This window comes from Siphateles boraxobius, unplaced genomic scaffold (genome assembly GCF_051911475.1).
Source record: "Siphateles boraxobius isolate OS27281-9 unplaced genomic scaffold, OSU_SipBor_1 92, whole genome shotgun sequence".
Lineage (NCBI taxonomy): Eukaryota > Metazoa > Chordata > Actinopteri > Cypriniformes > Leuciscidae > Siphateles > Siphateles boraxobius.
The window spans coordinates 1223768-1240271 of NW_027509222.1; the positions used below are offsets into that span (position 1 = coordinate 1223768).

Here is a 16504-nt window from a genome sequence, read left to right on the forward strand (position 1 = left end):
AACTCTGCTCAGACACAGAGAAGAGGTCAAGGTCACGGTCAAGGTCAAGGTCACGTTTGTTTATATACACTTTAAGAGCAACAACAGAGCAGACCAAAGTGTTGCACAACATGCAAAATAACACATCACTCTACAATAGAATGCATTAACAAATGTAAAATTAATCATTTAAATACTAAATACTAAAGAGAGAAAAGCACAATACAAAACATCACCAGACCAACATAAAACATAAAGGTGCTAAGAAGTTACGCATAAGCCAGAAAAAAAGAGATATATTTTTAAGAGATGATTTAAATGTAGATAGAGATGATCTAATGAAAAGAGGTAATGGGTTTTTGAATTGATATTTTGGAACAGTCAATAAAAGCAGTGGTAAAGACCCAAACTAAAATTCTCAAGAGAATACAGATATTCTTCGTCACAAGTTTCAAGACTTTATTGTGAGTTTTAAGCACAGAAATTATTCCCCGAAATGTTTCTTTAAGACCCGGTACAAAGTTTAAAAGACATTTTGTAGAATTGCGATTTCATGCATTCATTGGTTTCATTCATCTCATTACATGTCTAAAATACTGTTTGATCGACTTCTGAGATCTAGTTTGTGTAATCTGAGTGTAATCCGAGATGTAGTTTGTGAAAGTGAAAGTGACACGTGGTATGAATACGGGAACTCATACTTGGAATTTGACCTCTGCATTTAACCCATCCAAGTAAGTGCACACACATTAGGAGCAGAGTAGTGAGTAGTGAACACACACACACACACACTGCAGACGTGGATACACACACCCGGAGCAGCGGGTAGCCTTGAGTGGCGCCGGGGAGCGATTGGGGGTTAGGTGCCTTGCTCAAGGACAACTCAGTCATATTCCTGCCGGTACTGAAATCGAACCAGCAACCTTTGGGTCACCAGTCCAACTCTGTTACCATTAGGCCATAATCTGAGATGTAGTTTGTGTAATCTGAGATGTAGTTTGTGTGATCTGAGATGTAGTTTGTGTGATCTGAGATGTAGTATGTGTAGTCTGAGATGTGGTTTTCTGTAATCTGAGATGTAGTTTGTGTAATCTGAGATGTAGTTTGTGTAATCTGAGATGTAGTTTCTGTGATCTGAGATGCAGTTTGTGTAATCTGAGATGTAGTATGTGTAATCTGAGATGTATTTTGTGTAATCTGAGATGTGGTTTGTGTAATCTGAGATGTAGTTTGTGTAATCTGAGATGTAGTTTGTGTAATCTGAGATGTAGTTTGTGTAATCTGAGATGTAGTTTGTGTAATCTGAGATGTAGTTTGTGTAATCTGAGATGTAGTTTGTGTAATCTGAGATGTAGTTTGTGTAATCTGAGATGTAGTTTGTGCAATCTGAGATGTAGTTTGTGTAATCTGAGATGTAGTTTGTGTGATCTGAGATGTGGTTTGTGTAATCAGTGATGTAGTTTGTGTAATCAGTGATGTGGTTTGTGTAATCTGAGATGTAGTTTGTGCAATCTGAGATGTGGTTTGTGTGATCTGAGATGTATTTTGTGCAATCTGAGATGTAGTTTGTGTGATCTGAGATGTGGTTTGTGTGATCTGAGATGTAGTTTGTTTAATCTGAGATGTCGTTTGTGCAATCTGAGATGTAGTTTGTGTAATCTGAGATGTAGTTTGTGTAATCTGAGATGTAGTTTGTGCAATCTGAGATGTAGTTTGTGTAATCTGAGATGTAGTTTGTGTAATCTGAGATGTAGTTTGTGTAATCTGAGATGTAGTTTGTGTAATCTGAGATGTAGTTTGTGTAATCTGAGATGTAGTTTGTGTGATCTGAGATGTAGTTTGTGTAATCTGAGATGTAGTTTGTGCAATCTGAGATGAAGTTTGTGTAATCTGAGATGTAGTTTGTGTAATCTGAGATGTAGTTTGTGTGATCTGAGATGTGGTTTGTGTAATCAGTGATGTAGTTTGTGTAATCAGTGATGTGGTTTGTGTAATCTGAGATGTAGTTTGTGCAATCTGAGATGTGGTTTGTGTGATCTGAGATGTATTTTGTGCAATCTGAGATGTAGTTTGTGTAATCTGAGATGTATTTTGTTTAATCTGAGATGTAGTTTGTGTGATCTGAGATGTGGTTTGTGTGATCTGAGATGTAGTTTGTTTAATCTGAGATGTAGTTTGTGTGATCTGAGATGTAGTTTGTGTAATCTGAGATGTAGTTTGTGTAATCTGAGATGTATTTTGTGCAATCTGAGATGTAGTTTGTGTGATCTGAGATGTGGTTTGTGTAATCTGAGATGTGGTTTGTGTGATCTGAGATGTAGTTTGTTTAATCTGAGATGTAGTTTGTTTAATCTGAGATGTAGTTTGTGTAATCTGAGATGTAGTTTGTGTAATCTGAGATGTAGTTTGTGTGATCTGAGATGTAGTTTGTGTGATCTGAGATGTGGTTTGTGTGATCTGAGATGTAGTTTGTTTAATCTGAGATGTAGTTTGTGTGATCTGAGATGTGGTTTGTGTGATCTGAGATGTAGTTTGTTTAATCTGAGATGTAGTTTGTTTAATCTGAGATGTAGTTTGTGTAATCTGAGATGTAGTTTGTGTAATCTGAGATGTAGTTTGTGTGATCTGAGATGTAGTTTGTGTAATCTGAGATGTAGTTTGTGTAATCTGAGATGTAGTTTGTGTGATCTGAGATGTGGTTTGTGTGATCTGAGATGTAGTTTGTTTAATCTGAGATGTAGTTTGTGTAATCTGAGATGTAGTTTGTGTGATCTGAGATGTAGTTTGTGTAATCTGAGATGTAGTATGTGTAATCTGAGATGTAGTTTGTGTGATCTGAGATGTAGTTTGTGTAATCTGAGATGTAGTTTGTGTAATCTGAGATGTAGTTTGTGTGATCTGAGATGTGGTTTGTGTGATCTGAGATGTAGTTTGTTTAATCTGAGATGTAGTTTGTGTAATCTGAGATGTAGTTTGTGTGATCTGAGATGTAGTTTGTGTAATCTGAGATGTAGTATGTGTAATCTGAGATGTAGTTTGTGTGATCTGAGGTGTAGTTTGTGTAATCTGAGATGTAGTATGTGTAATCTGAGATGTAGTTTGTGTGATCTGAGATGTAGTTTGTGTAATCTGAGATGTAGTTTGTGTGATCTGAGATGTAGTTTGTGTAATCTGAGATGTAGTATGTGTAATCTGAGATGTAGTTTGTGTGATCTGAGGTGTAGTTTGTGTAATCTGAGATGTAGTATGTGTAATCTGAGATGTAGTTTGTGTGATCTGAGATGTAGTTTGTGTAATCTGAGATGTAGTTTGTGTGATCTGAGATGTAGTTTGTGTAATCTGAGATGTAGTTTGTGTGATCTGAGATGTAGTTTGTGTAATCTGAGATGTAGTTTGTGTGATCTGAGATGTAGTTTGTGTAATCTGAGATGTAGTATGTGTAATCTGAGATGTAGTGTGTGTAATCTGAAATGTGGTTTGTGTGATCTGAGATGTAGTTTGTGTGATCTGAGATGTAGTTTGTGTAATCTGAGATGTAGTTTGTGTGTTCTGAGATGTAGTTTGTGTAATCTGAGATGTAGTTTGTGTGATCTGAGATGTAGTTTGTGTAATCTGAGATGTAGTATGTGTAATCTGAGATGTAGTTTGTGTGATCTGAGATGTAGTTTGTGTGATCTGAGATGTAGTTTGTGTAATCTGAGATGTAGTTTGTGTGATCTGAGATGTAGTATGTGTAATCTGAGATGTAGTTTGTGTGATCTGAGATGTAGTTTGTGTAATCTGAGATGTAGTTTGTGTGATCTGAGATGTAGTATGTGTAATCTGAGATGTAGTTTGTGTGATCTGAGATGTAGTTTGTGTAATCTGAGATGTAGTTTGTGTAATCTGAGATGTAGTATGTGTAATCTGAGATGTAGTTTGTGTAATCTGAGATGTAGTTTGTGTGATCTGAGATGTAGTTTGTGTAATCTGAGATGTAGTATGTGTAATCTGAGATGTAGTTTGTGTAATCTGAAATGTGGTTTGTGTGATCTGAGATGTAGTTTGTGTGATCTGAGATGTAGTATGTGTAATCTGAGATGTAGTTTGTGTAATCTGAGATGTAGTTTGTGTAATCTGAGATGTAGTATGTGTAATCTGAGATGTAGTTTGTGTAATCTGAGATGTAGTTTGTGTGATCTGAGATGTAGTTTGTGTGATCTGAGATGTAGTTTGTGTAATCTGAGATGTAGTTTGTGTGATCTGAGATGTAGTTTGTGTAATCTGAGATGTAGTTTGTGTGATCTGAGATGTAGTTTGTGTAATCTGAGATGTAGTATGTGTAATCTATAGTTTGTGTAGAGATGTAGTTTGTGTAATCTGAGATGTAGTTTGTGTGATCTGAGATGTAGTTTGTGTAATCTGAGATGTAGTTACTGTAGGCCTATTTTAATATCAACACGTCAAGCTTGTGATTTTCTTATTCATGTCAGTAACTTTAAGCAGTCCAGGGCCCGGTTTCACAAAGATAGACTTTGACTATGGCTTAGATATAGTAGATAGTCAGACTTCAGATCGACATCTAAATCAAACCGTTGCACAAAGCACTCAAGACTCTGACTGTCATAAGTAGGACAACACTGCAATGCATTCTGGGTAAAATAAGACACTTCATGTTCAAAACAAAAAAACATGGCGGATCGAGTAAGCGCATTCAACCGCTCAGTGCAGTTTACCCAAGCGTAAAACGTGTGTTGGAGGAGTATAACAGTTACGAGGACATTTACTTGGGAAATTTAGCAGAGAATGTAGTAACAAGAAGAAATGTTTAATTTGGAAACGATTGACAGTTAACAGCGTTAATCCGACCGCTGAGCGGAGCGTTAAAGACGTACAGAAAAGATACAAAAACATGGTACAAGATGCCATAAAATAAATATTTAAGAGGAAATATCCTAAAACCCTTTCCCTTCTCATAGCTCTCTCCATAATGTCGTCAGCAAACCACAAATTATGAGCATTTTCCCTTTTCTTTTGGCTGTTTGTACTGTACCTGATTGTTACTGCTGGTTGCCAAGGTAACAGAGTCTTAGACCTGGGTTAGCCTGGGTTAAGGTGTCTAAATTAAAGGAGTAGTTCACTTTTTAAAAAACTTTTGCTGATAATTTACTCACCCCCATGTCATCCAAGATGTCCATGTCTTTGTTTCTTCAGTCGAAAAGAAATTAAGTTTTTTGATGAAAACATTCCAGGATTTTTCTCCATATAATGGACTTCATTGGGTATCAAACGGTCCAAGGTCCAAATTACAGTTTCAGTGCAGCTTCAAATGGCTTTAAACGACACCAGACGATGAATAAGGGTCTTATCTAGCGAAACGATCGGTCATTTAAAAAATAAATAAAATAGTTTTATAAGCACAAATGCTCGGCTTGCTCTGTTCTGTGATGCACGTTCGTGACTCTCCTGTTCGAACTCATTCATCAAAATGAACAAATCTTTTTTCGAGTAATTTCGTTCGTTGAATGAACGAAATGACTAGAAAAAGATTAGTTCATTTTGAAATGACTGATCGTTTCGCAAGATAAGACCCTTATTCGTCGTCTGGTGTCGTTTAAAGCCCTTTGAAGCTGCACTGAAACTGTCATTTGGACCTTGAACCGTTTGGTACCCAATGAAGTCCATTATATGGAGAAAAATCCTGGAATGTTTTCATCAAAAACCTTCATTTCTTTTCGACTGAAGAAAGAAAGACATGGACATCTTGGATGACATGGGGGTGAGTAAATTATCAGCAAAAGTTTTTTTAAAAGTGAACTAATCCTTTAAGTCAGTCTTTATTTTTGTGAAACAGTGTAACTTGCACTAGACTAGTCGGTTACACTTTATTTTAAGCTGTCATTGTTACAGTGTAATTAAATATTTAAGTACAGTGTAATATTAATTAACTACATGTACTTACTATAGGGTTAGTGTAGGATTAGGATTTGGTTGAGGGTTAATTGCATGTAATTAGGCATAATTCACTGTTATTACTGTGGTGATTACATGTAACATCTGTAACAAGGACACTGTAAAATAAAGTGTTACCGACTAGTCTATGAGCAAATTTTAGACTTGTCTAACTCTATAGACCGGTCTTAAATAGCTTTGTGAAACCGGCTCCTGAAATAAATAATAAAGCTAAATCTGCCTTGACTGACTCAACTCTCCCTCTTTATAAAATTACATGACTTCTGTTCTGTCACTGGCCATATGTGAATCAGGGGAACTTTGTCATTAATGTTAGTTTTTATTTTTATTTGCAGGTTTTAACTTATGCAGTGTCGCTTTTAAAAAGCTTTTATAGATATCCTGTTGTGCAGAAGACTTCTTAAATGTATTCAGTGTTTTTCCTTGTTTAAAACAAGGTATTTTCACCAAATATCCTGTGCTGGAATTGATTTGTTAATAAAGTGATGTGACAAAATGTCTGTGTTCTGTATTTTGCTTAATGTATTTATGTTTTTCATGCTTTTTTTTCTTTTTGGACAGTGAAAAATAAAATTGCAACTACAATATACAATGTTTAATTGGGCCAACAAATTGTTCCATTGGCTCAGCATATTATTTCTAATTGAGCCAATGTTAAGACACTTTTTGAGTTGGAAATGTCTGATTTTTTATTGTATTTTTTTACAGTGAGCTGAGAGGAGGATCCGAACACAAAGATCTGAGATGTAAGTAAGAGCAAGACCATTCAGTGCTTTAAATACAAACACTAAAACCTTCAAATCAACTCTATATTGAACAGGTAAGCAATGAAGAGATGCTAACACAGAAAATGTATAGAAATGTGAAATGCTGTGCATTGGTGAAACAGTGAGATTGATTAATTCAATGATTCCTGATGCCAAACAAAGGTATCATCAATAGCTTGTTTATTGTCATTTCATCATGCCATATAAGTCTGTAACACATGCAACAGGTCACAGGTAAAGTTAGATCAAGTTAGATCAACCATAACACACACATAACAAATCATTCATCAATCAATCAAAACATTAATCAAAAAAGTTCATCAAAGTTGTCCTAAGACAAGAACGAGTTTTGTTCAAAATTCATGTATAATTTTGATGAAAGTTTTGATCCACTTCAAATGTTGACAAAATGATATGCACTTCATTACAGTCAGGATTAGGTCGTTTTAGCGAGATTATTGTGACGTTTTTAGCGTGCCTTTTTGTTAGTACAAGTTTAATACAGTCAAAACCACAGACGCCTTTATTCAGACACCTTCAACATTTCTCACATTATCACAGTTTATTCGCTATAGTTTAGAAAATGGTAATAAAATATGACCAGAACTCAGTTGATATTTCACTGGTTTTGTCCGTCCTTCTGTTAGACTCTCTCACACATGAATTATGTTGAATATCTGTCAGCTGTTAAATTTAACTACACAATTAGATAATACCAGTTTAGCTCAACCAATCACCAAGCAATGCTTCATGTTGTTCAGTCTGTGGTGTAAAAAGCTGCATTAGCAATTAAAGAAAAAACATGATCAGCTCAAAGTGTCTGGATAATATTTGGTCACAAATTTTTATACATTTTACCGATAGTCACTGTATGAAGAATTTTTGGGGATAATATGACACAGTTTACTTTATTTTGCTCTCCTCACTTACATAAATGAACTAAAGTGTCCTGCACACACTAGTAAAAAATTCAAAAGTGATATCTGGTGTCTGAATATTTTTTGGTTTGACCGTATGTCATAAAATGCTTTAAAAGGCGTTGATCCTGCATGTTCATTGGCTCTTTCTCTTGAGTTCCTCCTGCATCATGGTCGCGATGCGGGACGTTTGCAGGAGCAGAGCCTGATGGTTCTCCACGAGGAGGCTCTGAAGACGGGCCATGCTCTGCAGGTGATTAATCTCCTGCTCGCCCCGATCGCTCACGACCCGCAGGACCTTCAGCACCTCGGCCTGAACGCTGGCCGCCTCCTTGTTCTCCTGCACCAGCTGATTCAGGGCCTTCACCATCTCCCCGAACCAGCCCCTGCTCTCCTGCTCCTCCTGAATGAGCTGAGCGAGAGAAAGCTTCAGCTCGTCCAGGCCACAGCACGCGGGGGACGCCGGGGACGCCGGGGACGGGGACGAGCTCTCATCCACATCACTCACTGTCATATCATACGGGCGGATTAGCTCTTCATTTGCTAAAGGGAGCACACATACAGTAAGCTGCAAAATTTCCCCACAAACAAGTTATAGAATTATAAGTCACACTCTAAAAATGCCCAACTTTGGGTCAAATATGGACAAAACCAGCCATTGGGTTAAATTTTTTAATTAGATTTTTTTAACCCAAAGTTGGGTTAAAACAACCCAGCATTTTTTTAGAGTGTAGAATTATTACATTAAATTACAGGGAACTGGGCAAGATAAGCAATGACTTCACATTACATTACAGGTTCAGTATACTCTAAAAAATGCTGGGTTTGTTTCAACCCAAGTTTGGGTCGAATATGATCAAACCCTGCCGTTGGGCTGATTAGTTCTTCATTTGCTAAAGGGAGCACACATATAGTAAACTGCAAAATCTCCCCACAAACAAGTTATAGAATTACAGTGTATATGTCACACTCTAAAAATGCCAAACTTTGGGTCAAATATGGACAAAACCAGCCGTTGGGTTAAATTTTGTAATTACATTTTTAACCCAAAGTTGGGTTAAAACAACCCAATGGCAGTTTTCCTCAAAAGTGACCCACTGCCCTGAAACCCTATAATCAAACACACCTGAGCAAGATAATCAAGGACTTCAGAGTTACTGAACTCTAAAAAATGCAGGGTTGTTTTCAACCCAACCGTCGGGTTAAAAATGTAATTAAAAAAATTAACCCATCAGCAGGGTTTATCCATATTTGGGTTGATAAGTTCTTCATTTGCTAAGGGGAGCACCCATATAGTAAGCTGCAAAATTTCCCCACAAACAAGTTATACAATTCTAAAAATGCCCAACTTTGGGTCAAATATGGACAAAACCAGACATTGGGTTAACTTTTTTGAATTACACTTTTAACCCAGAATGGCAGTTTTCCTCAAAACTGACCCACTGCCCTGAAACCCTATAATCAAAAACACCTGAGCAAGATAATCAAGGACTTAGTTACTGAACTCTAAAAAATGCAGGGTTGTTTTCAACCCAACTTTGGACAAACCCAACCGTTGGGTTAAAAATGTAATTTCAAAAAATTAACCCAACGGTAGGGTTTATCCATATTTGACCCAAATTTGGGTTGAAACAACCCAAAATTTTTTAGAATGTAGAATTATTACATTAAATTACAGGGAACTGGGCAAGATAAGCAATGACTTCACATTACATTACAGGTTCAGTACACTCTAAAAAATGCTGGGTTTGTTTCAACCCAAGTTTGGGTCGGATATGAACAAACCCTGCCGTTGGGCTGATTAGTTTTTCATTTGCTAAAGGGAGCACACATATAGTAAACTGCAAAATCTCCCCACAATGAAGTACTGTAAAAATGTATTGTTGGTTTAACTTAAAAAAGTAAGTAACCTGCTTGTTGCATTAAAATTTTAAGCTCATTGAAGTTACAATTTTGTATTAATACAATGAAGGAGATTGGTTTAATCAACAGAAATTCAAAATAGTATGTTATCTGAACCACATAAATTATCTAAGTTGATTTAACAAACAAAAAATTGTTTTGACTACAAATCATGAAAAGATTTTTTTTGCAGTAATGCTCTAAAAACCATAATCAAAAACACCTGAGCAAGGACTTCAGAGTTACTACACCGCAAAAATAAAAAAAACATGATTTGTTGTAAAAAAAAAAGTTTTTGTTTTGTCAAATCAATTTGGATAATTTATGTGGTTCAGATAACATATTATGCAACACTTTACAATAAGGTTAATCAGTTAACATTAGTTAATGTGTGTTACATGAACTAGCCATGAGCAATAGCATTTGCTACTTTATTTGTTAATCCTTGTTCATTTTAGTTAATAAAAATAAAGCTGTTCGCTGTTTGTTCATGTTTGTTCAGTGCGTTGATTAATGTTAACAAGATTTTAATAAAGAAGTTCATTCTTCGTTCATGTTAACTAATGTATTAATGTTTATGTAGTTCATGTAATATTAATGTAGTTAACTAATGAACCTTATTGTAAAGTGTTACCCATAATATTTAGAGTTTCTGTTGATTAAACTAATCTCCATCATTGTATTACCTCAATTTTTTAATGTCAATGAACTTATAAATGTTACGGCAACCAGCTTACTTCTTTTAATTTAAACCAACAATAACTTTTTACAGTGTATAATTATTACATGCTTTGAGCTCAACTCTGCAGAGCCGGAGCCCTGCATATATACAGTCAAGCCAAAAATTATTCAGACACCAGATATCATTTTTGATATTGTTTTACTAGTGTGTGCAGGACAATATAGTTGTACATTTATGTAAGTGAGGAGAGCAAAATAAAGTAAACTGTGACATTCAGGTGAAACTCGAAAAATTAGAGTATCGTGCAACAGTTCATGTATTTCCGTAATTCAAATTAAAAGGTGAAACTAATATATTTAATATATATAACTATATACATATGCATGATTTAAAATCCTTTTTTTTTTATTGATTTCATGTAATATTCTAATTTTCTGAGATTTTGAATTTGGGGTTTTCGTAAGCTGTACGCCATAATCATCAAAATTTTAACTTTTGCACGATATTCTAATTTTTCGAGTTTCACCCGTATTATCCCCAAATATTCTTCATACAGTGACTATCGGTAACATTTATACAAATTCAGGACCAAATATTATCCAGACACTTTGAGCTGATCATGTTTTTTCTTTAATTGCTAATGCACCTTTTTACACCACAGACTGAACAACATGAAGCATTGCTTGGTGATTGGTTGAGCTAAACTGGTATTATCTAATTGTGTAGTTAAATTTAACAGCTGACAGATATTCAACATAATTCATGTGAGAGAGTCTAACAGAAGGACGGACAAAACCAGTGAAATAGTTTCTTGTCATATTTTATTACCATTTTCTAAACTATCGCGAATAAACTGTGATAATGTGAGAAATGGTGAAGGTGTCTGAATACATTTTGACTGTATTAATGAAGTTTATGAAGTGATATGGTACTTGTTTGACATGGTACATTTCATCTCAAACTACTTTAATGGTTTAATGACCTCGTATTAATTGAAAGACTACATGGATTGCTTTTAAAATGTCACACTGCAGGAGCATTTAAATAATCCAGTGAAGGCAAAAAGATGGTTAAAAATGCAAAACATTTTCCAGTAAAATATATAAACATTCTTAAAAATGCATTTTTTTCTGTTGTAAATGATTTATTTTTACAAAACAAGACAAAATAATGGCAACGGGGTGAGAAAAATGAATGCAAAGTTTATAATCTTTCATCAAAATGACATTTCTTCTCTTCCCCGATGACGTGTTTACAGACTGTCACTAACTATGTTTCCATCCACCTGTTTTTTTGTGCATTTTGCGATTTCACATTTAAAAAAACACTGGATGGAAACGGCAAGATGTGCATCAATTCTAAAAATGTGTACATACATATTTTTTTCATCCAATAATAAGACATGCGCATAAACTACGATGGAAACACATTTACTGAATAAATCCCTCGATGCGCAACATAAAACACATGTGACTTTTCCTCAGCGTCAGCTGTGATTGGATGACTGGAGTAACCAACGGACCAATGGCATCGCAGCATCTCTAATGTTGGTTTGGTGTTTCTGAAAGTCAAAGTGTGTGATGAGGATGATTTGGTTAAATTCCCTCCAGAAGCGTCACACACACACACACACACGAGTGTGTTCCCGAACACCAGCATCCGAACGCTAGAGATCATGACAGCGTTTACTGAGTTTCTCTGACGCTCGACACACACTCGTTTATGATGGAGGGAAAAAGAGCCACAATGCAGAAACTTACAGTTTTATTACTGATATTTTCAGGCAGTTTCCCAGGAAGTGATGATTTTGTTCTCCTGAACACATTGGATGGAAACGCTGCTTTATTCGAAAATGTTTTATGCGATATTTCAAGTTAAATATTGCAACTTCGGATGGAATCTATTGATATGATGATTGAGTCAAAATAGAATCCAAATATTAATGCCATTATTTTAATATTCATAAATAAGGATTCGTACACATTTGTACATGTGTAAAGTAGTTCATACGTAAATAGTTTACGCTTTTACTGTCATACGTCAGTATTGTACGTTTCAGTGTCTGTGAAAAAAGAGCCACGATGGATTTCCCGATTTTCGTGTCAATTTCCCAGCAATTGACGATTTTATTCTCTTGAACACAAGAGGTGGAACCCAGACAGAAAAATAGTGTCGGCCCAGATCCGGCCCACATCCGGACCGTGTTGAATCCACATGTACCAGATGTGGGCCGGATCTGGACCGGAATGCTGCTTTATTCACAAAGGTTTAATGCGATATTCCAATTCTGTGCATAAGTTTATTCGCATCTTTGAAAGGAAACACATCTAATCACATGAGACAATGAAAACCACAACCATCCGATCAATCCCCGATGGACAAAATCAGGTCCCGTCCTACAATTTCAATTGGATATACGTCACAATAAGGGATAAAAAGCAACTTCCGTTTCATGCCGACTTTAATTTACCATACTGGAAAACAAAGTCTTATTATCTTTCACAATTTTGCTTCTCAAGAATACCTGTCTTGCTTTAAGGATGGTTAGATATTTTTACTGGAAAACAAGATTTAAAAAAAGATTAAAAGCTTTTTGCTCCGCAAAAAGAAGAAGTTCCTACAGAACAACATGAGGGTGATTAAACGATCACAGGATTTTCATATTTCGGAGGCTTATATTTCTTCCAAAAAAGTGTAAACTAAGACATACAGCAAGCGTACCTTTACACATGCAAACACATTTCAACATAAAGTCTTGATGTTCATAAAAAAAAAAAAGTTCATTCTGCATCAACGACATTCCCCAGTGGTGTTGAACTGAGGTGGACACCACTAAAAGTGAAACGTCAGAATGTGGTTTGTGGAAAATGTAAGCGTGAAATACGAAGTAGAGGAAATTGCGAGACACGACTTTGGATCGCAGTTTTTGCAACAACGCAGGGTCTTGTCACATTTTTGAAGAAGGGGCCCGAGCTTTATTTTTAACTTTAGAAAGGGGAAACGAGAGCGAGGCCTGAGATGTGTGTGTGTGTGCCCGGGGAAACGTCTGGAGCGCTGTAGAAGAGCCCCTCTGATTGGGTCCCTCAGGAAACACATTGCACCGGTGGCCCATTGCACAGCCACATCCCAGGGGTCTGTTTCCCATTCCCACTTTCACTTCTGCTTTGAGTCGGACAGGACACACCAGCGCTCGACAGGACTGTTACAAAGCTGGCCATCAAAGCCACAAACACAACACACCTGTCTTAAACACACTCTGTTTCCCTGTTTCTCTGTTTCCCGTGCACACACTTTATGCACCGTATTCACACACTGCTGACATGGTGTAATGCAACATTTAACTCATGCACTATGGGATTATTGATATCGAATGCATATTTTAAGAATTGTTTTGGACAACAGACAGCATTAAAATTATGGGTGACACTTTATAATACTGTTCCTTCATTAATGAATAACTACATAGGAACAAATGAGTAACGCACTATTAACTAACAAGAAACTCTGATTAATGAATTAGTAAGTAATAGCGCTCAGTTGAATGTGGTAATTCACTATTAGATAATCAATAACTACTGTTTTTCATACCTCACTGAAGACTATAAGAACTACTATATAGAAGTTCATAATTAATATTAATAATGCATAATGTATAATAAAAGGTAACGGTAACCCATTAGTAATGTTACTACATCCTTCTAAAGGAACTACTGATTATTTAAATCAGTTTTCTAAAGTGAAAAACATAATAACTCCCTAATATTGACTGAAGTCATTGTAGCTTTTGAGATTTGTGTAAGGTTTTGGATAGTAATAACTCAAGTGTTATTACATCTTTCTAAAGGAACCACTAATTAGTTGTTATCATGTTTTTCACTTTAGAAAACTGATCCAAAACATTAGTAGTTCCTTTAGAAGGATGTAGTAACATTACTAATGGGTTACTGTTACCTTTTATTATAAATTATGCATTATTAATATTAATTATGAACTTGTATATAGTAGTTCTTATAGTCTTCAGTGAGGTATGAAAAACAGTAGTTATTGATTAGCTAATAGTGAACAATCACATTCAACTGAGCGCTATTACTTACTAATTCATTAATCAGAGTTTCTTGTTAGCTAATAGTAGTTACTATAATGCTAATAGTGTGTTACTCATTTGTTCCCGTGTAGTTATTCATTAATGAAGGAACAGTATTATAAAGTGTTATCACATACAGTAATAAAGTACTTACAAATCAGTTGCAAACTATTAGTGTATAGATGAAATATTGTAGTCTCTACATTGTTAATATATTAATAGCCTATATACAAATAGTTAGTTAATGCATTGTCACTGTAATTAACTAAATTATTATTGTTTAATTAGCTATGTAAAGAGTTGGATAATGTTTTTATGCTTTGTTAACAACTTATTAAATGTGAATAGTTCTCACTTTAGATTAGGTCACAGGAAATGGAAAAATGTCAGTTTAAAAATCAGTTTAAGAGTCCCGTAAACAAGTGAACCACATATGTCTACGTGTGTGTGTGTGTGTGTGCGTGCGTGCGTGCATGCGTGTGTGTGTGTGTGTGTTTGTGCGTGCGTGCGTGTGTGTGTGTGTGTGTGTGTGTGCGTGCGTGTGCGTGTGTGTGTGCGTGTGTGTGCGTGCGTGCGTGTGTGTGTGTGTGTGTGTGTGTGTGTGTGTGTGTGTGTGTGTGTGTGTGCGTGTGTGTGTGTGTGTGCATGTGTTTGTGCGTGCGTGCGTGTGTGTGTGTGTGTGTGTGTGTGTGTGTGTGTGTGTGTGTGTGCGTGCGTGTGCGTGTGTGTGTGCGTGCGTGCGTGTGTGTGTGTGTGTGTGTGTGTGTGTGTGTGTGTGTGTGTGTGTGTGTGTGTGTGTGTGTGTGTGTGCGTGTGTGTGTGTGTGTGCATGTGTATGCACGTTTGTGTGTGTGTGTGTGGGGGGGGGGGGGTTGCTTAATGTATTTGTAAACATCTTAAGGAAAACTGAATATGAATGCAATTAATGTCTAATAAAGGTAGGTTTAAAGCACTTTATTTATGACATTTTTCCTTTTTTCTAAAATCCAAAGTGAGAATATTTACAGTTGTTGTTAAGAAAGCCTAAAAACTTTGAAAATGTATAAAAAAATTTAAATATGAGCAAATTAAACTATAAAAATAGTGTTAATTACAGTGACAATGCATGAAGAACTCACTATTTGCCTATTAATATATTAACAATGTAGAGAATATAATATATTAACTATAAACTAATAGTTCGTTAATGAGTTGTAAGTACTTTATTACTGTATACTTATTATAAAGTGTTACCAAATTATGTCTTAAATTGCTCTCAGAAGGAGGGTTCAATCATAATTATATCAAAACCTGATATCATTATTAGTTTATGGATCTTTGTAGTAATTAAATTAATTACATATTAAAGAAACAAAATGTTTAAACAAAGTGAGAAATAAAACAAACAAAATTAGTTTAAATTATAGCTATTATAAATGTTTATGTAATAAATTGTATATGTTAAAGTTCTATAAAAAAATAAAATAACACAGGATGCTTGGACTTGTTGGAAGAATCATTTTACCAGTTTACAGAATTAGAATTAGTCCGAAGTAAACAAACAAACAAACAAACCAAATAATAATAAATAAACATTTTAAAATCAAAGTTAAACATCCTTCATTTCTTTTTGCCTTTCACAACTGGACATTAACAGTCTGTTCCCTGCAGGCTAATGCCTTTTGTAAATGAAGCCTTTGTCAGCATGTGTCAGGCTGATGCCATGCTAAGATTTGAGTTCTTGCAGAAGACATAAAGCGTAATTGGGGAGAGGAGGTCTAATTTTACACATCTATCAATAAGGTTGGTATAGAGATAAGAATTGACGTACCTTTAGCCATACAAGGCAGTAGAGCAATGAAGAGGGTGATACAGAGCATCCTCCGGTTCATCTTTGTCTCTTTAGGTTGGTAAAAACTGTGGTCTGCTGGTCTGAAACACTACAGGAAAACTGCCTTAGGTGTGATGACACAATTTACTAAAGCCTCATGCATTTTAACTTCCTCTCCAGACTGCTGAACTTTGAGTCCACTAAAAAAGCAACTTAGCCTTTTTTTTTTTTTTACAAATTAGTGTTTTCTATGCATCAGATGTAAGATGGATTTCGATACATTTTCCTTTAAATTAGTCATTACACAATAAGCTGTTGCAATTATAACTGACATTTTAAGAGTGTTAACTATTGTGTCATAAGTAATATCATTATGTAATTAGGAAGTATTGTACGGACTGTTTGGCAGAA

General features: G+C 35.6%; 1 protein-coding gene across 1 annotated transcript; it reads right to left on the minus strand.

Annotated features, from left to right (window-relative positions):
• Positions 1–6861: 6861 nt before the first annotated feature.
• On the minus strand, positions 6862–16241 carry LOC143733230 (uncharacterized). The gene is made up of 2 exons (XM_077224856.1): positions 16094–16241; positions 6862–8158 (listed from the first exon to the last, which is right to left on the minus strand). The coding sequence occupies exons 1-2, from the start codon at positions 16152–16154 to the stop codon at positions 7752–7754; spliced, it is 468 nt and encodes a 155-aa protein (XP_077080971.1). The 5' UTR covers positions 16155–16241; the 3' UTR covers positions 6862–7751.
• Positions 16242–16504: the final 263 nt, after the last annotated feature.

Excerpts from the sequence above, each read along its gene's own strand:
- LOC143733230 (XM_077224856.1), bottom strand. The coding sequence starts at position 16,154 with ATGAACCGGAGGATGCTCTGTATCACCCTCTTCATTGCTCTACTGCCT. Across the intron at positions 8,159-16,093 it reads ACTGCCTTGTATGGCTAAAG|CAAATGAAGAGCTAATCCGC; the intron begins GTACGTCAATTC and ends TGCTCCCTTTAG.